The 26,522-nt window shown below is 39.3% G+C and overlaps 1 protein-coding gene across 2 annotated transcripts in view; it reads right to left on the reverse strand.

Moving 5' to 3' along the window:
- grid1a (glutamate receptor, ionotropic, delta 1a) overlaps positions 1-26,522 on the reverse strand; it is a 199,246-nt gene that overhangs the window by 10,282 nt on the left and 162,442 nt on the right. For both annotated transcript variants that reach the window (XM_034151932.1, XM_034151931.1), the window contains exons 6-12: positions 22,660-22,833; positions 19,891-20,052; positions 19,038-19,157; positions 10,703-10,804; positions 9,152-9,349; positions 7,643-7,973; positions 5,311-5,449 (exon numbers count right to left, since the gene is read on the reverse strand). In XM_034151932.1, the coding sequence (XP_034007823.1) occupies positions 5,311-5,449; positions 7,643-7,973; positions 9,152-9,349; positions 10,703-10,804; positions 19,038-19,157; positions 19,891-20,052; positions 22,660-22,833 (1,226 nt within the window). The remainder of the gene's footprint in view (positions 1-5,310; positions 5,450-7,642; positions 7,974-9,151; positions 9,350-10,702; positions 10,805-19,037; positions 19,158-19,890; positions 20,053-22,659; positions 22,834-26,522) is intronic.

The following is a 26,522-nucleotide window of genomic DNA, read 5'->3' on the forward strand; positions in this document are numbered from 1 at the left end:
GACAGAAAATAAATACACACATGGATTCAACACACACACACACACACACGCACACACACACACAACCCCTATTCTTCTCCCTCTGCAGTGCACAGCAACACAGGGTTTCTAAAGAATAGTCCTCTCTTGTGCATGCCATTAATTTCCTCCGAGGTGTTATTATGTAATCAACGGGGCTAAGTGGCTGGCAACGTTATATTTAGCTTTATAAATGAAGAATTGGCCGTAGCCGCAACGATTAAAGCAACATGAAAAACCAAAAACAAAAGAGATCATCCAAAGAGTTCGCCTAATTATTATTAATCTATTCAATATCCTGGAGGACAAAAATGTTGTGAAAGTAATCCGACGTCTCGGCTAGGCTCATTCTCACACTCACTCAAGAGAGGAACATAAAAAGTTTTATTGCCGAGTGGAAGAAACAAAACAGAGAAAAACGGTTTCACCTCCGTGTCCCGAGGCGTAGGCGTAAAGGCTTATTTACAGAAAGAGCAAACAAAAGGGGAAAAAGCCATGCAGTGTTTAAAGAAAGTTTCTAATATGTAAATGCTGCTCAAGTAAACTATTTTCAGATCAAGTAGTTACATGTTCCAAGTACACCAGCAGGGGCTTAGAGACTACAATAGGCAATCACCCATAAGCACATAGTCAGTGGGAAGCAGGCTCTCAAACATACCATGCAATTGGTTTTAAAGGAGACATGTCATGGCCATTTCCACTGATCATAATTCCATTGTTGAGGTATACTAAAAATCCAAACTCACATTGGTTTCTCATACAGCATCTCTGTAAACTACGTGTATTCACTGAATTTCACTCTCTGCCTTTAACGGCTCGTTGTAGCTCCAATAGCTCCAGCCCCCACCCTCCCTGTGAGCACAGTGTGCTCTGATTGGTCGGGACGTTGTGAATCGCGCTGAGCTCCGTGGAGGTGTTGTTTCCTTGTTTAGCGATACACAGCGAAACACAGCCAAACTCATCCTGAGCACACACAAAGTCACAGCCGAAGTAAAAACAATAAGTGTGGCTTGATATTGAGTAAGAAAAAGGTTGATAAACGCTGTGAGAATGGGTCTGCAGAGAGAATTTCGCCGCGATCCCAACTGTCTGTTATCAGCCTGCAGCCAGGGAGGAGAAATCAGCAGAGCTGCCTGTGTGTGAGGAAGTCCGTGGATTGGTCAATTTGGACCAATCAGCGGGGGCTTAACGTAACGGTTACGCGGATTGGTCCATTTCGTTCCGGGTACGGGGTGACGTAAGAATCAAATGGACAATGACGTATCTCCAACGAGGCGTTTTGGGGAGGTATTTTCTGTGTTAGAGTTTTACTCGCTACAGGGTGTACTTTGAGGGTTTTGACTCTGCACACCGTTTACATGCATAAAAACCTTCATAACACACAAGGGGACGGGTAATAACCGGAAAAGCATGACATGTGTCCTTTAAAGGAGGTTATACAATCTCTGTACATGGTGTATGCAGTGGTTCAGTGTCCGTACAATGAATTACATGTGAAAGAAAGTTGATTTTAATAATTACATTTTTTTTTATTTTTTAGCAATTGGAGCTTGACAGCATCCCCACTCAGTTTTTTTAGATTTAAATCATATCTGTCGGAATCTTTCCAAGGTTTGGACATCGGATTAATGACAAACTGCAGATTCTTTCCTGACAAAGATTTGCAAACTATGGAGTACTTTTCAGAGTTCACCAATGTTGGAGATATCCACCCTCCTCTGTGAGGCAATTCATTGTATCGAAGATTTTTTTTCGCTGCGTATAATTAAAACCTAGATTATCAAATGCATAAAAAGAGACGTTTATAGACGATATTGCCAAGAGGGATACAATGATTGAGCCTAGAAGTGAGCAGTTAGGGAACCCTCCAGGTACTGTGCATCTGGAAAGGAAGATTAAAAACCTGCTTTTTGTAATGGAGAAATTCATATTCTCACTATGTTAAGCTCTCATACTTTAGGATCAGACAGCACAGCCTTTTAACCTCGACCACCATGACTCGGCACCTGTTTTTGCGGGAATTGAGTTAGCATGTCAGCACCTCAGTACCTGTCCTTTTCCAAGCAAACTTAAGTAATCGGCTTTCTCCAGTAAACCAACAAACCCTGGTTTCCGCAATCGGGGATAGGGGATTAGAGAAACCTGATTTCCCCAGGTAGATTTCCTCTGGAGACGGCAGATTTCTCTGCAATGTATACGTGAAACCGGTTTTCTAATCTTCTTTTTACAAGTACACTTGTGCATGACGGGAGACTGCAGACAGCGAGAGTAACAGCTGAGTGGCTAGATGAAAGGAGAAAATATTACAGAGTGATGCGTCCTTGTGTTTAAACTGAGTCCTACTAAAACTGAAACTCATTTGCTGCCTGCAGGACTTTTTATGAGACGTTTCCTTTGATAAACATTTGCCTATTTGTTCAACAGACTTTTTATTTTCTATTAGACAAATAAAATGAGTGACCCATATTTCAAAATAAGGTTAGAGATAATGGAGATCTTCTTACTGTCTTGCTGCATGTATACATAGTTTCACAGTCACAAGGTTACTAAGGTGCATGTAAAACATTTATTAGATGACCATGTTCTCCAAGATAATGGTAAAAGCAGCAATGGCTATACCAAACACTACATTGCCCATTCCTGCATCGGACATCCAGTCATGCTACCATAGGGAACAGTTGCCGCCTTTAATGGAGATAGATTAAGGAAAAGCTCGATTTAACCTGAGCTTTCAGTGTGTCTGTGAAAAGGAAAGGGCTTATTGTTAATTTAGTAGTTAGGGAGCAGGTTTCCTAATCCTATTCACAGACTCGGCCACAAAAGATTGTCAAGAAATTTGTCAGTAAGTTTTACACTCTACATACATTTAGCAGTGTATTTTTCCACAAAGATCATGTTAATGGGAAGTAGGGCAGCAGAGTTAATTTAAATGCACAGCTACTAAGTAAGACCTGATGCTGGGCAATTAAAAAAGTGTCTTATGCATGCTCAGCAAGCAATGGAGTATAAAGAAAGGTCTCTCCTACTTAAGTTTGAAATGCTGTTTGAACAAACCTATTAATACTAAGGCTTCACGCTATGGATGGATACAGATAACCAATAATTAGCTGCTTGTCAAATGTTCATTTATTTTTCCTGGTAAATGTAGTTTAATTAAGTTCAAAAATATACTTCAAAGAGCATTTAGTCAACACATTTAATTAAATGTGTTGACAAACTGAAATCTGTCGAATCCGTTTTTTCTATTTATTGGTATGTCAATGTATTAAAACAGAAAGCCTTCAGCTGCTTGGCTGTTGTAGAAATGCCTATCCAATGTTTTAAATAAAAAAATAATAAATGCAATTGAGATAATTAAACTATAACGCAAGGACTCTGTCTACAGTATGTCTGTATGTCCTTTGCATATCTTGAGAAACACACATCCTATATCCTTCATACTGTAATTTGGTGCGATTTGGACACGCAACCATTTTCAATATGAATACAGTTAGCGTTCTGTGCAGCAGCGTGGGGGGGGGGGGGTGATTCAGGGCTTTGCAGACTGTGTCGAGCACGTCATTCAAATTGGGCTTTTATAGGCCGGGGCTCACTGACTGCAGTTTACTTTAGCTGATGAACGTTGGATGTTCTCAAATTAAGTGGATGCTGGATACTAAATGAACTCTTCTTTACTTCAACACCATTCTAGCATTGCAACTACATTTTCTAAAACGTTTGCCTTCTTCATTCATAATGTTACCACAGGCAAAATACCTCCTCTAATTTAATCCATTCCCTACTTTATAACCTCTTTGGTTATGTCAAAGCCAGTGACTAATATGCCTATTTGGACATAATCAGCTTAGTGTATTTCACTGGTGGTTTTGACTGCGAGGACATAAGCAATTTAGCTTCATTGAATATTGTATTAATTTATGCGAAAATATTGGTCCCTTGACAGTTGATCACTTCCAGGACATTTGACTGGTCATGAAGTACAGTACCTCTCAGGTTTAGATATGCACAATGAATTTAGTAACACCAAGGGGTGAATCCCACACAGGCTACGAGTTCTCTCTTCACAGGTGAGCTGTGTGCTGCTTAGCATGCGTCCCCTCTCCTCACATGTCCACATGTGGCTATTTGTTTAACAGAAGACGGACCCAATGCAATCAAATGCCTCTCTGGCCCTTCTTCGGGGAGCGACAGCACACCAAATTGGATTCACTGACACAAAGCATTTGGACTGAGGACAGACTAGTTGTTAGGCTGCGGGTCAAACATTACAGAAAAAGCAGACACACCAAACACCAACTGCAGCTAATGAGAGATGCACTCAGATAAACCTTCAGACTGAGCAACAACACTTCACCTTGTAGACACATCATTAAACAATGTACTGTATGATACCTCAAGATCATCAAACACCTATGTAATGAAATACCCTTATATAATAAACACATCTGAATATATCCAATCAAACACCACAATCTGTAACTGCACTGTTGGCAGACATGTTACATTTTGGGTAAATAAGCACTAGCTTTAACAAACAAGAAAAACAGAAGGTCAGTTTCTGCTTCATCAATTCAGATTACTTTGTCAAATGGAGAGTTAAAAAAGACACACAATGTAATTGAAAGTGAGCCAAGTGCTAAATTGTTTTCAAAATCTGATAAAATAAAAAGGATAGTGATGGTAAAATACCTGTCTTTGCTTCTTAAATCTCAGTGTACAAATCATTCAGGAAGCAGTTTGTCATTTTAATCTGGCGCTGACAATTGTTTCATGGCCACCAGCTGTAGGTCATATCAGCTGTGCGTAATTAATGTTAATCCCGTCAGTACCTTAATAACATGCAAACTAAAACTGTCTGGCTGTTGTCAGGTTTATGTGCTCCTGTAGCAGGTGTCTGCGCTCAGCCAGAGGTTGTTTACGAGGGAAAATAAAGCATCACTCTGTGACTGTACAGTAGTTCCAACAACTGCAACAGAGTGAGACGTCTTCTCTCTAGTGGATTGCTTTCTGTCAATTTTTAAGGAGTCACATTCTTCCACTTGTGAAAAATGAATCAAGTTTTAAGAGAATAAATTAATTTGAAGGACTTTGATTTGTAACGAGACAGCTTTACAGTATGTACTATTCCCACTGTGACAATAATCTAAACACTACAAGTGTCATTTCTGTGTGTTGGACATTCAAGGTTAAATACCACAGAATGAAAGGACCTTAACTACAACTTACTTAAACATTGCTGTAACACATTTTTCAAGTTAATTCCCAGTAAAAAGCTCCCATTTTGTGGCTTACCGGACAGCGTTGTCCATGCGTGACACGGTGAGGTAGGCCGCCAGGTTAGCTGTGTAGGACGAACACACAATCAGGGTGAAGAGCCACCAGCTGCCCATGACGATACGCAGAGCCACAGATCCCAGGATGGAGTCACTCCCTGTGGAAGACCAAATATAAACACATGGGTATATTAACTAAAAGCAGACACACACATGGTCATAATCATAATCATAATTAGCCTTACTTTGAAATGCAATCCCATTTCAGCAACACATTAGTATAAGTTATGCATCTGATGTCGAAGTGACAAAGTTCTATTGTTGCCAAAACATGTAGGTGTGCGTTATTACTATTATCAAGGTCTTGTGGACTAATTGTATTGTTTGAGTTAATTCCTTTATTACTGTATGAGCGGGCCAAGAAACAGACGGTTTAACATCTTGATTCCTTATGTTTTGAATGACTTTGATTATTCATTTCAAACAACTCACTGAGAAAACACACATTGACAGTTCTGTGTGTGTATTGTAGGTTGTTTCAATCAACCTCTGCTTTTTTTATTAGGTTTAAAAAATATGGCATGCTTTATCAAAAATCCTATTATTACATATATTCTACTTCTGAAACTCACACATTTAAATTCAACATGCCTTTAAAGTACCAGCTATTCTATGTTAAAGCTAATGCAATTTTTCCTCATAATAGTCATATTTGGATATTACACTGGAGCAGTAGAACATATGCAAATGATGATTTTGTGCAATTTCTGTAACTTGTCATCACTTATTTTCCCAAGAGCTTAGTGTAATAAAAAATAATCTAGCCTCAAATGTGTCTTGCCCACTTTTTTGTATTCTATTACACATCCCAAAACAATTTCATGTAATATATTCATTGTTCTCCTTGTCTTTTGAATGTTCTTCCCTTCTTGTCTTTAAGCCTTTCCTTGTTTTCCTTGAGGGAAGAAGACTGGTTCGTCACATTAGCTTACTATCTTCATTTTCTTTCTCTGTCATATTGACTCGTTCTCTCCAAATATCCAACTGCTTATGAGGTGCATGAGAAAAATGTCAGCACATATTCTAATTTTGAAGAGTAAAGCTATAGAAATGTCATCTGAGAGATCCAGGAGTGTGAAATGTAATGAAAACATATTTGTCTGAAAGTGTCATAATCAACACAGCTGCGCCCTAAGGACAGTTTGGGGAAAAACTGAAGGCCTTGTCAGATGCAAAGCACTCCGGCGTCAGTCATTTTTATTACACATGGCTTTGACTGATTTCTTAAGGTCATGGAAATGTGCATCTTGAAACTTTACTTGATCCTACACTACTGCAGATGTGCTCTGTGGTGCGGTCTCTTTCTTCTTCAAAACACTGATTTATCTCTGTGATGAAAATGAAAAAGCATTACTTTCATCAGTTCTCCTAGACGGTTTTAGATTATTTCCTACCTCTCCCTGACCTTCTTATAAAACAAAAGAATGGCAGTCCCAGTTTGAAAAAGCGATGAGAGTGTCTGTGGGTGGACGGTTTAATCTGCGTGAACATGCAACAGAACGCAGCCAAGTGTTGGCATATCATGCTCTCTGACAGTGCCACAATATGCATCAGCAGTCAGATCCATATCAACACCACCTACGTCACACCGAGAACAAAATGCAATCCACTTGATTGAAACCAAAAGTGACGACGTTGGAACGCGAGCCAAAAACAAGGAGAAAAAAATAGGAAGATAGAAGACATGGAATTTAGCTTCTCTTGAAATATAGTGGGTGTTGGGTTAAAAACGGCTCACAGGCAGCATGCCAGACTTTGATAGATGCTGTTCAGGCTTTAACATCACTTGCTGAAGTAGTCATTTATCCAAACCGGACATACATGGATCACCACCAGACCTAAAGATGGGATGTCTCCTTGACAAGGGCACCTTTAGAAAATGCTAGGGTGGGCGTTGTGCCTCAAACTGACTCACTACTGAATCAGCATTTGTTGCATACTGACATCCACATGTGCATTTACATTGATTGGAGTCCTTTTTGTTTTGAATTGTATTTTCTTAATCCCTTGACGTAGTTTAAAAAAGAAATGTTCCTTGTTTTTCAGCCTAAAATTAGATTTGACTATTTAACAACGGCATGGCTAGTTCTTGGTACCATATATAGTACTGATATAGGTCAAGAGCAGGCAGGCTTTCATTCATTCAGAAGTGACACAAATGTTTACTAGTACGAGGTTACGGTAGAATGAAACCCTGCCTAAGCTTGAAGCACCAATATATGACAAATCAACGATTGGTGATTGGCTGTCCGTGGATTTTGTGGAGTCCGTACTAAAGTTATATCACCCACCCTGTTGCACAAAGGCACCGTAGACAATCCAGATGGCGCTCTGTAGTGATGTGGAGACAGAGGGTTGCGGGGGTCCTCCTGCAGTGTTCTGGCAGCGCACCGCCTGGATGCGCCTGAGCAGGAAGATCATGATGCCCACCACAGGGATGGCTGCGGCAATGCACGCCCACACTGCCAAGTCAAATGGAGCCAGCAAAGAGAAAATGTTAATCTTTTCCTCTGACTTGCGCATCAGGATTCCCACTGAATAGTCCAGGTAGCGCTTGCTGAAATCCACGACGCTCTCACGCTCCGGAGTGATGGTTATGGCTGAGATGGCCAAATCAGCTCTCTGTGGAAAGAGAGTCACATGCTTTAATAACTTGACATTTTAAAACGACAACATATATTTAAGACAAAGAGATGTTAGACATTGAAAGAGAGTCTAGCATATTGGACCTCCATGAGATGGTTGGTGTTATCTTATTATTGAGTTTTTAAAATGTGTGGTTGACTTTAATATCTCCCTAGAGAAATAAACGTTGGTGACCCTGTGGCCCCTTCTCTTGTGACTCCATCACGCTTGCTTTTCAGTTTTTAAATGAGCTTCCATTCAACTTGACTCAACAGAAACTAACCTTTATTCTCTGTCTTTTTCACTTAATATTCATCAAGCCACTTTTTCAACTGTCAAATTGAAAGAATATGTTTTTATTTCCAATAAGAAGTAACCTTTGGATTGTTAATACTTTGACTCGAGATTCACTTTCAGTCCACACTTTCAATTTTAAAATGCATTTATCTCTCTCTGTCAGACACAGACAGGCAATGTCTCTGTGCACATTCATGCTCTCAGCAGGAGGAAACCCTTTTGATTTTCTGACACAATGATCCTTCATCATCATTCTGTCATCTGCTCAGTACGTTGTTGACTTTGAACCTAATAACTATGGAGATAATTTGGCCTACGTGAAGGTTTTAATAATGGAGTGCTTTCTTTTCAATCTTGGAATTAGGTGCACATTCCTTTTCTTGATATTTTATGTGGAAAGATATGTGTGGCAGTGTATGTACCTTGACATGTCCTAAATCTTCAACAGAAAAGTTAATTAAATCACCTTTATGAAGATATCACTGTACATTAGATAGAGTTCATAAAACTGAGATTGATATAATTAATTTAGTCGTTATGTCTAAAAAACTTCTAAACTTTTATTTCCATCTTAGGGAGTTCAGTTCCTATTATCATTATGAACTATAACAGCTTTGGTTATGGTCTCAAACTTTTCTCAGTGTCTGAAATGCAGAAATCAGACCCAGATAAATTGATTTGTGATGTCACCCACGGGAGAAAACGGATGTGCAGACAGAGGCAGTTGGCCCCTGCAATGTTTTTCTAATCTTTCCCCTTCCTCTGAGCCTTATAATTTGAAACTATTTCAAAACAATGTGGCCTGACTCCCAGAAAAAAACCGATTTGGACTGAAATCTGGAAATTGATTGACAGAGATATAAAGAAAACACACTGACCTTGCCAATGAGTTCTCCAATCATGCCATTCCAGGATCCATTAGGGAGAGCTGAGCCGTACTTCCCGTCTCCCACTTGGTAGATGTCATACTTGAAGCCCAGGTTCTTTGCCAGGGCGTCCAGCACATCAATGGAGAAGCCCTTGTATCTCTTGGGTTGTCCCAGAATATTCTCTCCCACCATCACAAAAGGCTCTTCCTGTTTGAAGGGAAATGGTGCCTTTTGTAGAAGACATTACTGACAAGGATAATGCTGAGGAATGTGAGTGTGTGAGGATTTTTCTCTAAGCCTGCGATTTATCCTCAAACTTTGGAAAAGAGTAGAGTATGTGCACTTCATCACAGGCACGTCATTTATCACGATGCACCATAATCTCCTCGGGGCCAGTTTGGCGACCGAAGCGAGGACACATTCAGTCATCTTAAGAACTTTAGGGTGACACCTTTATGAACAGCTTCTGAGGTGATCTAAGTTAAACTTCATCTTAATAAAAATAGTTTCCTCAGCAACCGTTGACCTGTAACACATGGCGCCAGGGCAACTGCTATGGTTCATCAGCGTGGAAATTGCCATTTTAAATACATTGCACCCAGCCATGGTTCTTCTTTATGGTTTAAAATGTCAGGGCAGAATTAAAAGGGTGAAGGAGGAGTAAAGAGAGCTGAGGAAGACAGAGGAGAGGGACATAGAAAGAGAGGGGGGGGTGTTAAAGTGGGCAGGGGCAAATGACTTGATTAAGTGACACTGCCAAGGGAGAACCGAGCAGAACGTATGTGAATAAATATGGTGCAGGTAAATCATGTGTGAAGAAGAGGATAAACGAAGAGAGAGCGAGGGAAGTGACTGCCTCTGCTAGAATTGGTAAAGATAGTTCAAGAAAAACTGCTGCTCTATGAGATTGATTTTAACGGCCTTCTGTTCCTCTAGATTCGCAGGACAAGATGGAAAAGGTGACCTAAAACTCCCTCTTCTAAGTGAGAAAAACAGTGTAAAGTATAGATTAGATGTCTGCAATTTCCTGTGTTGTCCTTATTGGTCCTCCACCTTACTTTGGTAACAACTTATACAATCCGGTAGAACTAAGCACATTTTTTTATCACAGTAAATTATCAAATAGAACAACCTGTTTCCAACTCAACTGAGGTAAGAAAGAGGCAGTTCTTTAAGACTATAATAAGATAATTATTTACCGCCATGTTTTGCAAGAATCTCTGCTCTGCTTGCTGCTGTATACTTTTATGAACTCATTATTTATTGTAAAAAATCTGCAGGGAATTGTAAGTGTCATTAACAGTGGCTAAAAGTCAATCATAAAAAAGGCAAAGTACTTTAATATTAACCAAAATGAATTCATCAGTCATTAAAGTACAATTGACAGTATCATGTTTCTTTGAGTGTGTAGTTCACTGAGAAGCTATTGCTTCATCTGTGGGTGTAAAGAACCACCTAATAGATGTGTTGGATGTTTGTACTGGGGTGATTGTTTTCTTGCTTAGATATTTGCCTACTCAGGTCAAGTGTTAAAAGACTCAGTGTACTCCCACAACTTACCAGTAATGTTACAATCTTCAGCGTCACTCCTTGCATGCCGCTCTCGATGCGATTTTCCTTTAGGCTACCATTCATACCACGAGTGTTGTCCCAAGACGCCAGCTAATAGGGAGAAGAAAAAAAAGTCAGATGAGAAAGAATTGACAAAAACGGGGCGGTTCCCTGAGAGACAAAAAGGTGAAAAACACCTTATTATTAAACATTGAATTGCAGTAAAACAGTAAGAGAAATATAAGTAAGGTATCATCATGTCTTGCATTTTGTGTGACAGTCTTTGCTGAGCCACAAATGTCTTTGTTAACATCTGAGCTAGTTACCAAGACAACAAGCACTGGCCACTGGCCATTAGTATGCTATTAGGACCCTCTATTCAAGCTCCTCCACTGAGTGCTGCGATGTATTGTCCCTCTTTGTAGCAAATGATAGTATGATTAACCAGTAATCATAAAGATGGAGGTGGTGATGATGAGTGGAAGGAGCAAAAGTACAATAATGATGATGAGGACTTTAAATAGATCATGCTTATAATACCAATTCAGACTAAAAAACTAATACAAAAAGTAACACAGTGGTTTGAGTTTTCTTTCTTGAACCAGTCCCTTCTTTAAAACTCTCTTTCCGCACTGTCAAGGTTTTGAGCTATGTCTGAAGTCGTGAAGCCAATGTTTGTTAAATTCTTAATCAGTGCTGCAAGCAGGACAAGGATTCGACAAATCATTTGGAGTGGTCAATGAGATTTGAGCTGACAGGACAAGAATGGTGGCTCCGGGCCAAACGACAGACACTCTGGCCCCCACAGCCCTCCCTCAGCCCCCCCCCCCCCCCCCCCCCCCACAGCCTGCAGCACACATGCCTCTTCTACAGGAGCCCCGTACAGGTGATGTTCCCACATATACACGCTCTACTTCATAACAACAGATACATAATGAAATATATAAATGCAAATAGCTTTTTTTAATTTAAATAACTCAATTTGAAGTGAGAAATGTATGTTTTGTTTGTGTTGAGATTAGAATTCTGGATCATTGTGGTCTTCTGAATAAATGGATGTTTTGCAATTACTTGTTGTGACCTGTTACCTGTCATTTCTATTCAGTTAACTAAATATAGCATCATATATTTCAATATAACCATTAAGAAAGTATACACCTGTATAACTATACACTGATTAATGTATTATTTCTGCCAAACTATCAAAGCTTGGGTTCAAATGAGTGATTTCTGCACATGTGTCTCATAATCTGGCAGTTTATATGACTCACTTTCATCAGAGAGGGAAGGCTTATACAAAATGCTTAAAGACCGCTGGCTCCACGAGAAGATTTGACATTCTATTTCATATTAAGTAGAAAAAGGTACCAGAGATCAAAACTGGGAGCCGCAGTAGAGATATTATAAAGTTGTACGATCCCATCACAAGTCTAGCACTTAACTTTGAACTCTTGCTTCTTGAAATGTTAAGGTTACTTTGCTCTCTTGCCGGATTTGGCCTAGGCAGTTTGGTTTGAGCCTGAAGGGGAAATATCAGAGCCAAAAAACTGAGCAGATTGCCTTTTTGTATTTTAAAAGAAGATTTTGTATTCTAGCGATGTTCCATTTGGCTAAGGGGATATTGATGAGAAAACAAAGTGAACAAACATGAATCTCTGTCACCATTTGCAAAGGCAAACAATTATACAATCAAGAGGAAACAACAATTACTATAGACACACAAAGCAGCAACAAATGATTTCAACTGTGAAGGAAATAGAATCATAAGAGGGAAACACCATCTGCAGAGCATGGGGTCCTCCAAACACTCAGTCTCAAGAGTTATTCTGCTATGTATAACCACACTGCAAACTACTACTGAATCATATTTATAACCTTGCAGCTTGTGTGGGTGTCTATACATTTTCCTGTATAAGGATGTCACTCAAGAAATGCATTTTCAAAGGGTCTTTATCTAAGCACTGTGTATGTCAACGATATGAAGATCAGTTAGTCGTGGAGCTGTTCATTGTAAACATAATATAAGGTTAGGCCGTATGTATTCACATCCCTTTGTTTACCTTAAAAGCTGCCCTTCAATTTGCACGGAAAACTATGTTGATATTCTGCAGCAACTAAGGTACGATTTAGTTGTAATAGATTGTCTACTTGTTCATCTGTGTGTGCGGATAAATGAGACTGCGTGTTCGTGTGTGTGCGCGTGGGACAAAATGTCAGTCTCCAGGGGGGGGGGGGGGGGGGGACTATTTTCTCCATGAGCAACTTCGTCCTCAGTGAAAAAACAATCTCCGCTCTGTAAACCGAAGAACACTAAAGAGGAACACTTCTACTTCACAGAGCCTTGCACAGCAGCACGCTACTTGGAAGGTCACAAACACAACATACAGCCGAGGCAAAGCGCATGCATATGAACGAGTAACACTTCACTGGACACACTGTGATCTTTACCTACCAGACTTTCAAGGACATGACTCTAAAACAGGTTTCATACTTCAACTGAGAACGGATGCATTTTATAAAAATATATGCTACAAAGATACATGAAAGAAAAACGCAACTTTCTTTCAAAAAAGGCTTTTCGAGCTTTCTTCCTGGTTCTTTCTTTTTGAAGTGTCAGCTTACTGAGGATTTAGGTTTTAAGATAATCTTTGTATGAATATGTATAGCATCAGTTTCCAAGAGTGTACATAATGTAAGTAAGACCAAAACATTCAGTTGTTTCCTCCTTTCTCATATATGCGTTTTTGTATCCTACAGCACGATAGAGAATATCACACTAATGAGATTTTGTAATATTTCCAGTTTGAAAGTTGCAAAAATATCAGGACTGCCATTAAGTTAATGGTGACAATTCTCAATGCCATAAAATGATCATCTGTAATGGAGCCGAGCACATGCCAATGACCACTTAGAAATGACAAAGGGAGTCAAATGGCCCAGGATTCCTAGTGCCACAATTACAGTATCTCCTAAAGATCGTGCAGACAGAACTCTGTTCCCTTTCATGGAACCATTTAAGCTGCATCATTATGAATACCCATCCACAGTTTTCACACAGCTATTCTGTTTTTGTATTATTCCTCTGCTAGTTCAGTACCTCAGGTGCTTACATATTGACAAGCCCATCATGCGACTGAGCTTCTTATTGACCCACACTCCTTGGTCTGACACGCCAACTGGATTGAAAAGACTGTGCAACCTTGTACTGTATGTGTGAGTGCGTTTTGAACAAGTGTGTATATCAAACTTTAATCGCCTGCCTTATTTACCACCTATTAATAAATGCTTCATCGGCTTCATCTTTATTTCTTCTATCTATCTATCTATCTGTTAAACAATTGAACTGCTGAAACAACTTCAAAACATTCATCTGCTACTCAGTAATATGTATCTAATATCTAATATATATCATTCCAATAACTTGTATATAGACTCGTACTGCACTATTCCACATGCTCACTTTATTTTATAACTATGTTTCTTCTTGTATTGCTCTTGCTATCTGTATTGTTATTATGTTGCATTGTTGGAGAAGCCTGTGACATAAGATTTTCAACAACATAATTACTCTGTAACTATGTCAGTTTGACAATAAAGAACCTTGAACCTTGAACCTTGAATCTATCTATCTATCTATCTATCTATCTATCTATCTATCTATCTATCTATCTATCTATCTATCTATCTATCTAGTTGTCTGTCTATCTAGTTGTCTGTCTATCTAGTTGTCTGTCTATCTAGTTGTCTGTCCTTCAGTCTGTTATGAAACATGAGTCAGGATTCACTTCATACCACTGTCGCATAGTAAGTTAAGAATAAACACCTGAATAAAATCAGAAGATGAGAGAGAAGGAAAGGAAACAAAGTGTTCATCCTTGTTTGAAAATAGAATCACTAAGAAATATGTAACCATGACAATTAAAGTTTTCCCTGATCACATTAAACAGCATTCATTTTGACGTTGATTCAAAAAGACATGAACAAAATAATACAGACAGACAGAAAGAGAGCCGAGCTCTGAGCTTAAAAAGAGCGTTGAACTGAAGTGATCATACATGACTCCGACACATGAGGGCAAACTTGCCAGTTATCATAAATAAGTGAATTATTGATTTTGCTTCCTACTCATCGGATCCACCTTTACACTCGAAATGTCTTTTACTTCCGCTCATAAAGTCAGAGCATCAAAGTGCAAGTACAGTACTGTAGGTGAAGTGCATTTTAGGTGAACTTGATGATGATAGGATGGGTAACATTTGTTCAGCTGTTTTCATGATGGATTGGATCACATGAGAGAGAATTCATCAAGAGGTGGAAAAATACTGTGCACTTTTCATCCTATTACTTGAGACTCACAAGAGGATTAATTTTTAGAAGGAACAACCATAAGTGGCTTCTGTCCCTTAAATGCTTTCCTTTGAATGCGACTGGGAGAAAAGGCAATTCAAACATAATTACAGTTCAACATAATGCAGTTTTACCAGGTTGCAAAATGGTTCTGTCTTTCAATTGTTGTTCTTGGTCGAATGCACTTATTGTAAGTCGCTTTGGATAAAAGCGTCAGCCAAATGAAATGTAATGTAATTGTCTGCAGCGAAAAAAATTGAACAGACATATACTGTTTTCTACATGGCTAAATTGTAAATGGATATATGGCATGTAAAATACTAGCTGTTGCCTCACAGCACTTTTCTTTATCTTCCCGCAGGTGAAAAATCTAAGCAGGCAGGGGAGGTTTAAAAAAACTGTGGGAGCCAGAAAGTTAGTTTTAAAAAAGCTGGCAATCTTAGTGCTGACAAATTAATCATGGATCAACTGCCTTAATAACCCCCTCCAGATCTATTGTTGGCAAGAGAGAAGTGCCCTTTGGAGACTATTTAATGCCATTTCAGCTTCATGAGCCAGTGGAATAGGGCTGAGCAATAGGACGAGTACATCAGCTATGAACAACTGCAGCTCGGTTGACACAACCTTCAATTGGGCACATGGAGCTAATACTGTATGACCTTTACCCATCAACTATCACTGGTTGAAGGGCTGATTATTGGCCATTAAGACAAATGTGTCATATCATCCAAAGTGGCCAATTGCAACCAAGTGTGACTGTAAGGTCTCCTCTGGCATCACAGGTCTAAATATGAGAAGGCTCTGGTCCATTTGTTGTTGCACAATTCAGTTTTAGGGGTATGGACCTGGGATATTTTAGGGTAAGAATCCGCTCCAGCTAGCTTTTGGGGGGGGGGGCTGGTGTAGGCACCCACAACTGAATGTATACTTGCACAGATTCTCATGAGTTATTATTTAAATCTGGCAAGGATCTGGCCACCAGATGTACCAGATTTATGCTGCAGATGATAAAGCCATTATATATGCATGTAAAGAGCAGCACAAATTGTGGACTCCTTTAAATATAAAACATTAAAGTGACAATGGCATCATAGCTAACTGAATAATATATTTTAACTTTTAACTCTAAGGGTGTATTTCACTTTTTCTATTTTGAAGGTTAATGGCACAGTCGCATGTCTCAGACAGCCAGGCTATATATTATTTCCTGCACAGGTGAGGCTATTTAGAAATGCTGTCATATAACATGTGAGGTAATATACCCTCTAAAATGAAAAATGTATTTTTCATGCGGCCACAAAATGGAATGAGGGACATTCGGAGCTTCTCTATTCAAACACTGCACAACATCAGGCTGGCAAACATCATTAGGATGATACTTTTTTGCTCAAGAATAGTGTAAATACAACCAAAAATGTGACTTTAAATATGACTATGAGGCCAGCCCTACTACAGTATGTGGACACATTTCAGAGATAACTACTGCATGATGCATGCACGATGCCAGCCTAGGAAGAACAATTACATTCCAATGAATTACTTTTCTCTATGAAGAGCTTTGTGTTGGCTGGAAGTCATTAGCAATATCTGCTTAGAGATGAGCTGACACATCAATAAGAGCAAACTGGGAAACCAAAACAACAACAACAGCATCGATCACTCTGCTGCAGCCCTGGATGGTGGAGAAAACTCACAGTAGCCATCCAGGAAATAGTATTTCAGTCTTCATTACAGTGTCTAACCAGAAAGACGCCTCATCTAAGAGCCATCAGGCTGGGGAGAAAATGGACTGAATGCAGATAAACGATGATGGAGAGGGAGGGAACCAGGGATACAAAATGGAGAGAAAGGGTTAGGGAAGAAGAGAAGAGGGGAGCAGAGGGGAGAGGATGGGACATGAGATGAGAGGAAAAGATAAAAGAGGGGAGAGAGGAACAAAATGAGGATGGGTCTGAGGGGGGAACGTGGTTCGGGGAGGATGAAGGGCGACATGCAATCACTGTTACCCTTCACTCGAGAAAACACAGACCTGACAACATGACATTTTATATTAGTACATTGCAGAGGACCATGTCATGGTGTGGCTGAATGTATATATAAACGTCCTATTATAGAGAAACAGGGAGGAGAGATACATGCATTTGTGTCTGTTTTCTCACCGTAATGGTTCTGCCAAGTAGTGGGCAGACACACGGATAGACATGCCAGATAATGAACAACAGCACTGAATGCATTTGGCATCCCATTATCTGGCCTTGCTGTCCCCTTCTGCCTCTAATGCTTTTGAGATACAAGCTCTGCATGTTAGTTTGCTCCCTGGCCTCTGCTTTCTGTTTGCCTGGCTGCATGCTCTTAGTGTCTGAGATATAAAACAGTGTGTACAATACATGTTTGTGTGTTAACATGTTGTAAGGCTCAATTGCAGAGTATGTATCTGTTTCTTCCTGTGTGTGTGTAAACACATGGCACTGTGAGTAGTGCGTCGCTTCCTAGTTAATGCTAATGGCCACATTATGATGAATTGGCTTCATGATTTCAGTTAGGCTGAGTGGTGATTAAATCTTCATTACCGCTTCTGGTCAGTCCTGCTCTACATAGATTGCAGAGAAACTCCATTTCTCTTCATTCTGCAAGAAGTCCCTGACTGAATCAGGACATCCACAGCGACAAACAAATTACAGCTAAGAGAAGAGTGCATAAATAATGCTCTCACTCTCTCACTTCAGCTCTGCAACACTCATAGATCAGACACCTCTCTCAGTTAAGACTTCATGGGTCAGCTCATAAGGCCTGCTCATTATTTTAAAAATGTCTTTACTCAACACAAACAGATCAAACATTCTCTGATAATCAAAACCAAAGTTGCAAACGAACACACCAGGTGTGGAAGTAAAGATAAGTCTCAGGTCGTAATGATTCCCTTAATGCAGGATGGTTGGTGTGATGAAAAAGAAGATTAAAGCAGACTGATCTGGTTAATTTAAGCGCTCCAGTAGAGGGCACCCTGATACCTGACACCTCACTGTCAAATGGTAATCCTTGCCACCGTAGTTCTCAGGGATCAGAGAACCGCTGATTCCAATCCTACCAGTACGTTTATTTTTGCATTCACCTGACACCCCAGAAAGTACCAAAATACCAGTGGAGCTCTGTATCCTGAGGATTACGATTCAGAAACAGTGGTCTATAAATAAAACGCAAATGCAAAAACAAAGAGTTAAAATCCTTTCTCCAGTTATTGTTCCTACCAGGCAATACAATGGACTCAAGATTCCTCCTGCAGGTCTGTTTACCTCCCTTGTTATAAATCAGCCTCACTTGGCATGTACTGTGAGTTTCAGATAGGAACTATAACCTGCAGGATAGCAGTTCTTAAGGACAGGAATTGAGTATCTACACTTTGCAAGGGGCCTCTGAGAAAAAAATGACAAATAGTTTTATTTCCCTCTTATTTCTCTCCTTAAACAGTAAGTGGTCACATTGAGACAATGTCTTAGAAAAGCTTTTTCCATCAGTAGTTTCACAGTACCTGCTGTTCCTGAAACACCTACATAATGGACAGTTATGTAAGTCCGTGCAAAATCGCATCTACCAACAAAAGGCTTCTGAGTAATGTTCTGTACAGAGCTCCAATCCAATGGTCTGTGGTCTAATGCATACAGTACATAAGTGTGAGAGGGCACAGTCGCTTAGCTTTTCGAAATGAGAAAGGTGGGGCACCCTGCTGCGGAATACATTACGCTAACAAATAGAACAGCTACATGGTTCTTTCTGACACACTGAAAGAAAACAATGGACCACTGTTACTGAACATCTGAGTTAGTTACTAAGGTAACAGCGAAAAACCATTGGCATATCATTCATCATTTTCATATTATTCTAACTGATCTACCCATATTGTATGTAAAACAAATCTAAATGTAAATAGTCAGTGTCCCCTGAAGTTTCCTTTACAAGTAAACAAAACATATATATATATATACAATTCTGGACTCACCCGTTTGACATCTTTCCCAAATGTCTCACTGTAGCTGGTTCCAAGAATCTCAAACTGCACATGGGGATTAGAGCCTTCAGTTCGGAAGTCCATCATTCCTGTCAGGCCACTGATCCGTCCCTGTAGCAACAGCGAGCAGAAAATAGTTACTACGTGTGGATGTCACAACACAGGAGCAGTAGCAGTGATTATTTTTTTTTTTTTTGCCTTACTTTTCTGAAGGTTTTGGCAAATAAAAATAGCCTGCAAGCATTAATCAGTACATTCATTAAACCCCTTTGTGCTTATCACCTCAGTCTAGTTAAATTAACAGTACAGACTGACATTAAGGGGAAGATAAACATCAATTATACCACATGATATATGCAAATTCTCATTTTTTGGCTGAGATGGGAACAAATCAATAAAATAGATTAGTGTAACATAACAATACGACAAGAGCACTCTTTCTCTGTTTCTTTATTTCTTTATGCTCTGCATGGTCATCTCACTATATGTCACACTTGAGATTAAAGCAGCGTGAGTCACTGTAAGAATACAAAAATCCATAATCTGATTAAAGTGGATGAAATGTAGCCGCTTTATACAATTGGACCTTATGTCAATGATAGGGTTACACAAGCCTTTCGATTAGAAAAGTCTAGAATTAGCCACAAATCTGTCTTTAGGCCAATCCCGGTGATCACATTAAACCAACAGCTTCCTCAGGGTATTTTAAGGACCTCAAAGGATGTTTTCTAAATCACTGTTTGACTTTAAATACCTTTATACTTGCTTCTGATACTTCCTTGGATGGGTATTTTTTTCTAGATTTGATTAATTTAAGCAAAAAGGACATGTTATTTGCAAATACCTTCTGGATGGTGTCCAACATAGACCACCCTCCATTCCATGGCTTGGTGGACTTCCTCATGCAGTTAAGGCTGGCCATACTGTGCCACTTCCTGTCCTCCAGTTTTCTGTAGAAGGCGTTGGCTAGCATCAAAACACTGTCATACAGGTAGAGATTGGACACCTGTCAGAGGACAAAACAAGTCATTTAAAAAATGCATTATTGGACTGTGTTTGAACAGAATACAAACTGTGGATACAACGAACTAAACACATATTTGTTTTTTGGGCTGCAAGAAATATTCCACAGCCCCTTGTGAATGAGGCAGTGACACAAAAGCACTTTTCTTACAGCCTGTTCCTGTGAAGTTTGAATGTGAAATAAAAACATTCTCAGAGGAGAATAAAAACGTGTCTCCCTCCTTGGACAGTTTCTATTGTGTCCGTCAATGTCATGGCTGTCATTTGGTGAAGACCCAGTTTCTTTCTTCATTACAACAATGTTGAAGGATGGCACAGTCACTCTGACTGTCCACATGTTTACACTTGCAGGAAACTTTCTGTTGAAGCACTTGGGTTGATTTGCTGAACAATCATGGGATTGCGCTCCCTGACAATCTGGAGAGTGGCAAAACAAAAATTATTTCTAGGTCAATCATCCTTCCCGAATGAATGAATCAGAGCTGCCATCAGTCCAGCTGTCTATCTCTGACTGCAGTGCACCCTGTCAGGAAACATGTCTATCTCTCCTGTGTTGGCCTGACAGCGGATTTGATAGGTCCTCTGGGTCAAGTCAAGTCAAATTCTCCCACAGCGGAAGATCCATGGGCGCAAGACTGGCTGCCACTCCAGGCAGTCAGTTCATGAAGCCTTCAGACTTCCGTCCACGTGTCTTAGTGGTAAGACATCACACTTGCCTCAAGGTCACTCAGTCAGACGCTAAGTCTAGATGTAATGCAACGTAGGAGCTCTGGACATCTAAGGTTACACTTCATGTGAAAGGGGTTATCACAGTGCAATCTCCACGGTGTTAAACTATTCTGATGAATGCTTAAACTGCCATTACCCGATATTAAACCCTCTTTCATGTGAATTATTTAGAACTGTGGGAGCACACACCACATGCTTTACCATCTGTACAGAGTATGAATAGAAATGAAAAGGACATTGTAATAGAGCTACAGGAAACACATATACCCTTACTTATAGGTTTCAACACAAGAGAAGTCTTAGAGGTGAAAAGAGGCGCTCTTACCTTACTATTGAAAGCAATAAGTGTCACGGTGAGCAAGGTTACTCCGAAGACTTAAAGTAGGCCTGACATTCTTTTACAGATAACAAAGCTGTAATTTTGCTGAAGGATATCTTCCTCTATTGACTCGCATTGTCATACAGAACTTACCATAGGTTGGGTTACTGGTTGACACATCCTTAATACAAATGATAGATAGCGTAATCCCTTTGAGATGATATAGTACTCCCCACTGTGGAAGCCTTTGATAAGCTTGTAATAATAGTTTATCAACAAATATTATATTTTTAAGATTTCCCATTTGAATATTTTCAGTTTTAAGTACATTTGCAAGTTAATGAAAAACAAGCTCTTATTCACTTTAAAACTATATTTGATTCTGTTCTGCCATTATTCCCCAGTTGGAGTGAGCTTCTAGTCATTTATATTCATGGGCATTCACGTCCCTCATAATAGCCTTATCTAGGAAGTTTAATCTATATTCAGTCGCATACATAATCAGTTAATATTTGCATTCATGAGGCACTTGGCAGATGCCTGCCTGTATACTGTCCTACACCATGAGTGCATTCTGTACAGTCTCTACTGAAACTGTGAAAGATGCGTGATCAAACAGGATTCATGCTCACAACCCTTTTACAGCACATGGGCTGCACGCGGAACAAAAGAAAGAGACCAGATTGTGCTTGTTTTATAGCCCTGCTTCTCTGACTGATAACAAGTGTCCCTCCTGTTGGCTGCTAGTAAAAGTGGATGAAACAGGCTGGTTGTTGCTAAGCACAGTGTTGCTGTTCGTTAAGTACTAGCAGCAAAAGGGATACATTACCAATAAAATCAAAACCTTGTAACTGGTCAAATAAGAAATAATGCCTCATCCATCATATTGCTTTCATGCTGTTTCAATCATACTGAGTATTTACATGGATAATGTGGAGTGGTTTGAGAATTTCCTTTGCTCTTCATTCCTAGTGTTCCCCCTCTGGTTGGATGATATAAACAAAATATAAAAAACCTGAGGTGTGTTTTGGGATAGGAACCTTTTTGTAGCATACTTTGCAAACATTTCACCACAACAGATGTATTTTCGGTTTCTCGTCATTCTGTGTGGGCTGAGCACTTGTATTTGCACGACACGATAAATCACTCACAAACCTTTGTCAAGAGGTTGTTTTTTATCCTGTTTGTGTCTGCTTGTTATGTGACGTATATCTAAAAAATGTGTTTACAGTTTCAGTGTAATTTGGTAGAAGGTTAAACCCGAGTTCAAATTGTTGTTGTCTATTCATGTTGAAAGCATTGGGAGAGGGTTTTTTCTACATTTCAGCAGTATTTGTTTTCTTTTGTCACTGCAGTTATTTGAACAAAGAAATGTTGCTACAATTATCCATCACCATTTATATATGAATGCATATCCTTCTGCAGTCCATTTCAAGTCATTATTAAAATGTTCTGTTGAAAAAAGTGTGCAGATATGGGGGAACTTCGTAATGTGACACTAAGTGATGAGCTTCAGCAGTACATATTTCAATTGTTGTTTACCTCTAGGGACTGCAGGTAGCCTTCCTGCGGGTCACAGAGCAGGGAGGAGATGCGATGGTTGTTCCTCATACAGCGAACGTTGGTGTCTTTCCACAATGGGAAGACCTGACGAATGATGGTCATCCGCCCCAGAGAGCTGTGCACCAGCTCCATGATGTCTGCATCACTCACCTCCTGAATATGGAAACAACAGGAGTTAGGTTCAACAAATATACCTATAAATATTCAGTGTATGTTCAACAGAACCTCAGAGGGGGTTTGCAATGGCTGTGTCTAAGCAATTCAACACGATTACACATTGGGTGCTGCAGAGCAGTTAAGATATACAAATATTAGGTATAGTATAGATTGTTCTAAAAAGTATAATGGAAACAACTGATTAGGGTTTAACATATAAACGTGTGCTTTGTTGCTGTTTGAAGGACATAAACCTGGATGATCAATCTTTATTCACACAAAATGTCTGTCCAAGGAATTGGTTTATTCAATAACTTCAACCATCTGAGTCGTTGGTTACCGAAATTGGATATATGGTTGCCATTTAATCCCAACACATTGCAGTTACACATCATCTTAATGTTGAAAGAATAACACATATATTACAGTAACCAAACAATGTATTATCTGATCATTTACATGAAGTATTCTAAATGTTATCTTTTGAAGGCGTCCACCCTCATTTCCAGCTTTACTAAACACCAGCTGTGCAGCTGTGTTCTTGTTCTTCACAGATCACTCAAAATACTCCAGCAAGTCACTGGTTGCTTGTTCATCTGTTCTCCCTTTCACATTTCGGTTTCTGGACCTTTGTGCTGATTCCTACCAGAGATCCGTTGGCCCTTCAGTGTTGGAGTCTTAGTTTGTAAATCCCTCAAGTGACACCGACATCTGCTGTTCATCTTCTCTACTGACCGCCAATCTGTCCTTATCCTGCTTAGACAGCTGAATCCACTCTCACATACTTCAGAAGAGACTTGGGGATCGTGAAGCATCAGAATGTCGGTAATATATATTTTTCTTTAATACATCGGTTTTTTTCCAGCCTGGGAGCCATTACTATCGAACCCTTATACTTTAGTCCTAAGGACACAGGCGGAATGTATTGATCTATTTTCACGTTTTATTTTAAGATAATTCAGCATCTAGGAAACTCAATTATTTTCTATTTAACATAAGACTGACAAATCAATGAACATTTATTGTATATCCTTCACAATAATAGTGCAGGTGACCCTTGGCCCTCTCCTGTGAGCGGGTGTATGTGTGGAGGGTCCGATCAATATTCATGAGACATTGAGATGCCTGGTGGTCTCCAGAGCAGGACAGTGTTCAATGCAGAGGCAGACAGTGAGTCTCCTGGGAAATGTTTGGTGCATATACTATCTGACAATAAAGCTGTAAGGTCACTGACGGGTCAGAACTTAAGCAGCTCTGGTTGATATTATCTTCAACCACACATGCATGAACCCATCTATTTTCCTAATCAGTAGTTTTGATCTCTCCCTTTTGCATCGACCTCTCTGATGTATCTGCTGGTCTCTGTCCGCCCTCACAGTTAATTTCCCCTGTCTTATTTCTGGGTCCTTCTGTGCAGTCTATCTTGCTTTTTTCTCTGTATCTGTCCGAAACAGTTTAACCTGCTTTTAAATTCATTTCATTGTTTTTCTTTTTGTATATTTATATGTAATGCCTTAATGTAGCGCAAACTGTCTTGATCCAAGTTTTTTTTCTTCTCCAGAGCCAGGATTCCCAGATCTTGAATCTGTGTTCTGCGTGAATGAAACACTCCTCAGCTGATTCTAGTTCATTTAGTTTTGTCCTCTGACTCTTTTTCTGACTCAGTCAGGTGAACAATTATGAATATTCATGAGTTGCCGTGACACATTAATCAGATGAATTATGCTGCACGGTTCAGAGAGCCAAACCCTCACGTCCAAGTTAATAACTTCCAGTGTCACCCAGTCCAAGTGTTCTGTCACCATCGTGGGTGACATTTGTGTCAGAACGTGACCCAACAATGAACCTGACCAGGCGGACAAGGATGGTGTGCTTTTTTTATCTGTTTGAGTAAAGAAAATGCAGACGATTTCACCTACATTTCACCTGTACTATATGCAAACAAAACGTAATATGTACATTTTTACAGACACAAAAGACTGTTAAATCTAGGACTCATTACAATGGATTCAGCATTACAGATCTTAATATTGTATAAGCACAAACATAAATGTGTCTTCAGTTCAGGTGTAAAGCAGCTTGGTAGGTAACACACACACATTTCTGAAAGAGTACAAACAGCACGGCCATGTTTCAATGACAACCAACGACCAAGACATTCACAAATCAAGTTGATATGACAGATTATCCTCTTTCTGCTGCTTAGTCAATGTCATTAATCTTTCACTCGAAATAAATAAAAAAGATTACCGGTAATGATGACAGGGATTTAATTAGAAGTTAAGGTGCTTTTAGAAGCTGCAGGCAACTACATTGAGGAGTAATGGGAGTCAGGGAAGAAGAGCAAAGCACAGTGCGTATGACATTAATTTGAGCTGTACTTGGCTATAAAAAGTATTTTTTATGTGCTTTAGTGTATTATTGAGAAAAAACTAATTAGTTAGGCAGAAAATAACAAAACCATTACGTTATTATCCAGTTGATAGAACCGAATAATTGGTGTCTTTTCTCAATGGAGAAAAAATTAAACATAAGGAAAAATGAATTAACACAAGGCACAAGCCTCCAGTGAGTTGTGATACTCTGACCTAAATTATGTTAGTATAAGCTGATATTAAATCATCAAACAATAGACATGATAATTGTAAATTATGCAACATTGAAGTGGTTTGCAATTAAACCAATACCATCCCATTCAGGCAGAGCTGCATTGTTGAAAATCTCTCATTATTAACTATTGTACCTGGAATCAAAAAGAATACTGCATACCACAAAGAGAGCAGAGACTGGATAATTACTTGTTTTTCGCGAGGACAAATACAGCACATCATTCATGTGAAAAACCATGTAGGAGGCACTGCTGTTATATTGAGTATTAAAAACATGACGTACATCCATCACCAATTTGCAATGAGTATTTACCAAATGTACGTTGGCTTGAATAATGACCATCATTGATCATTTCTACTAGAGCTATTACATGTTCAACGACACTGCATACCTAAATACAATTATCTTTTAACTGTACAGCATGCATCAAGTATTTCTTGAAAAGCACGAGGATCTGCAATTAAATGTTAAGTCTACATATATAATGAATGTCAATCTATAGTGCAAGGATAATAACGTTAACATTATCATTAAAGAGACCTGCATTAGCAGCAGCTCTTCAGTCACTTTATGATCGTTTAATCTTCAAACTTGTACATTATGGACAATTATTATTAATATAGGCTTTTACTGGGCTTTATAAATGATACTGTCAAGCACTGCCATTCAAAACTGAATATTAAAGCAAACTAGCTGATTGTGACAGGGGATGGAGTTCCTGTTTGCAATGACATGAGCGAATACAAAGGCAACCAAAGTAGCATGTAGTTTGATGACATTACTGTAGATGTGTTACTATGTTTCCTTAAAACATTGGCATTTAGTGAATTATATGGAAGTTCATCTGTTTAACTCCACTTCTAAATAGAGAACAAAACATAGGATGGCTGCTGACAGGTCATTGTTGCCTCAAATGAATGGACTTTAACATGAAACTGAAAGGAAGGGAAGACCTATTGCATTTGATTTGAGCAGGAGGAAATGGATCTCAATTTTGCATTGTGTGATGCGCATCAACCTAACCATAGTTTTATCGTCGACCATCTCTGTGCAAGGCTGTTTGTTTAGAGGTTCTT

The sequence above is a fragment of the Trematomus bernacchii genome, unplaced genomic scaffold, assembly GCF_902827165.1.
Source record: "Trematomus bernacchii unplaced genomic scaffold, fTreBer1.1, whole genome shotgun sequence".
NCBI classification, from domain to species: domain Eukaryota; kingdom Metazoa; phylum Chordata; class Actinopteri; order Perciformes; family Nototheniidae; genus Trematomus; species Trematomus bernacchii.